This window comes from Aureococcus anophagefferens, assembly GCF_000186865.1.
Source record: "Aureococcus anophagefferens unplaced genomic scaffold AURANscaffold_796, whole genome shotgun sequence".
Lineage (NCBI taxonomy): Eukaryota > Pelagophyceae > Pelagomonadales > Pelagomonadaceae > Aureococcus > Aureococcus anophagefferens.
In genome coordinates, this window is record NW_008706093.1 from 717 (window position 1) to 1,570 (window position 854).

Consider the following 854-nt stretch of genomic DNA (forward strand, 5'->3'; position numbering starts at 1 on the left):
GGCGAGCTGTCTGGCGGAAATTCGAAGGTGGTCTCTGGCAGGGCATGCCGGGGGCGCATGCAAAAGTCCGCCAGACAGCTCGGACCTCAGCACTAATGCGAGCCCCTCGTCGGTCGCCCCCCACCGATAACGGCCGTTCTCGTCATCCACGGGCTGCCCCGACGCGAACTAAGTTGCTCGCCTTCGACCGATGGTCTTTCCCGAGCGACTCGCAGCCGGGCCCAAGGCGCGACATGGTCCACAGACCGAGCGCCGCGCCAAGTCCTGGAACCGCTGCATCGCGTGCCCAAACCTGGGCGAGGCGGCCAGGATCAACCAAGTGATGTCACGCCGAGCGTCAACATGGCAGAGTATCGACTGCAACTCGCAACCAGTGCATCGCTGATCGTGTTCGGCAAAGTGCTGTGCTCCTTGAACCTTCGGCTGCCCGAGATGGGCCGCCTCGCGGCCTGCGCCGTGGTCCTCGCTTCCCGTGCAGGCGGCCTCTACCTCGACGTGCCCGTCGACGGCCGCGTGCTGACCATCGAGTACGAGGCGAGCAACACGTACACGGAGCTGTGGCGCTACGCCGAGGCCTTTGAGGCCGAGCACGGCCTGCGGCGCTTCTACGACCAATGGGCCAAGTGCGCGCCCGTGATCTACGCGCGCTACAAGTGCGTCACGTCGGAGATCCTCAAGGCCATGCAGGCGCACCGCGACGCCGCGCACGCGCTCGCCAAGGACTTCGCGTACCGCGCGATGGGCCGATGGGACGCCTTTTACGCCGCGGGCGACGACGCGTGCTTCGCGGCCTACTGCGCCGCGCACGCGGACCTGGCGGACGCGCTCTGCGGCGGCGCGGCCTGCGACGCGCC

At 67.9% G+C, this 854-nt stretch overlaps 1 protein-coding gene across 1 annotated transcript in view; it reads left to right on the plus strand.

The window, feature by feature from the left end:
• Positions 1 to 432: 432 nt before the first annotated feature.
• AURANDRAFT_69031 (hypothetical protein) overlaps positions 433 to 854 on the plus strand; it is a gene marked incomplete at both ends in the record, with an annotated part of 1,977 nt that continues 1,555 nt past the window's right edge. The window contains one exon of the mRNA XM_009044777.1: positions 433 to 779. Coding sequence (XP_009043025.1) covers positions 433 to 779 — 347 coding nt within the window. The remainder of the gene's footprint in view (positions 780 to 854) is intronic.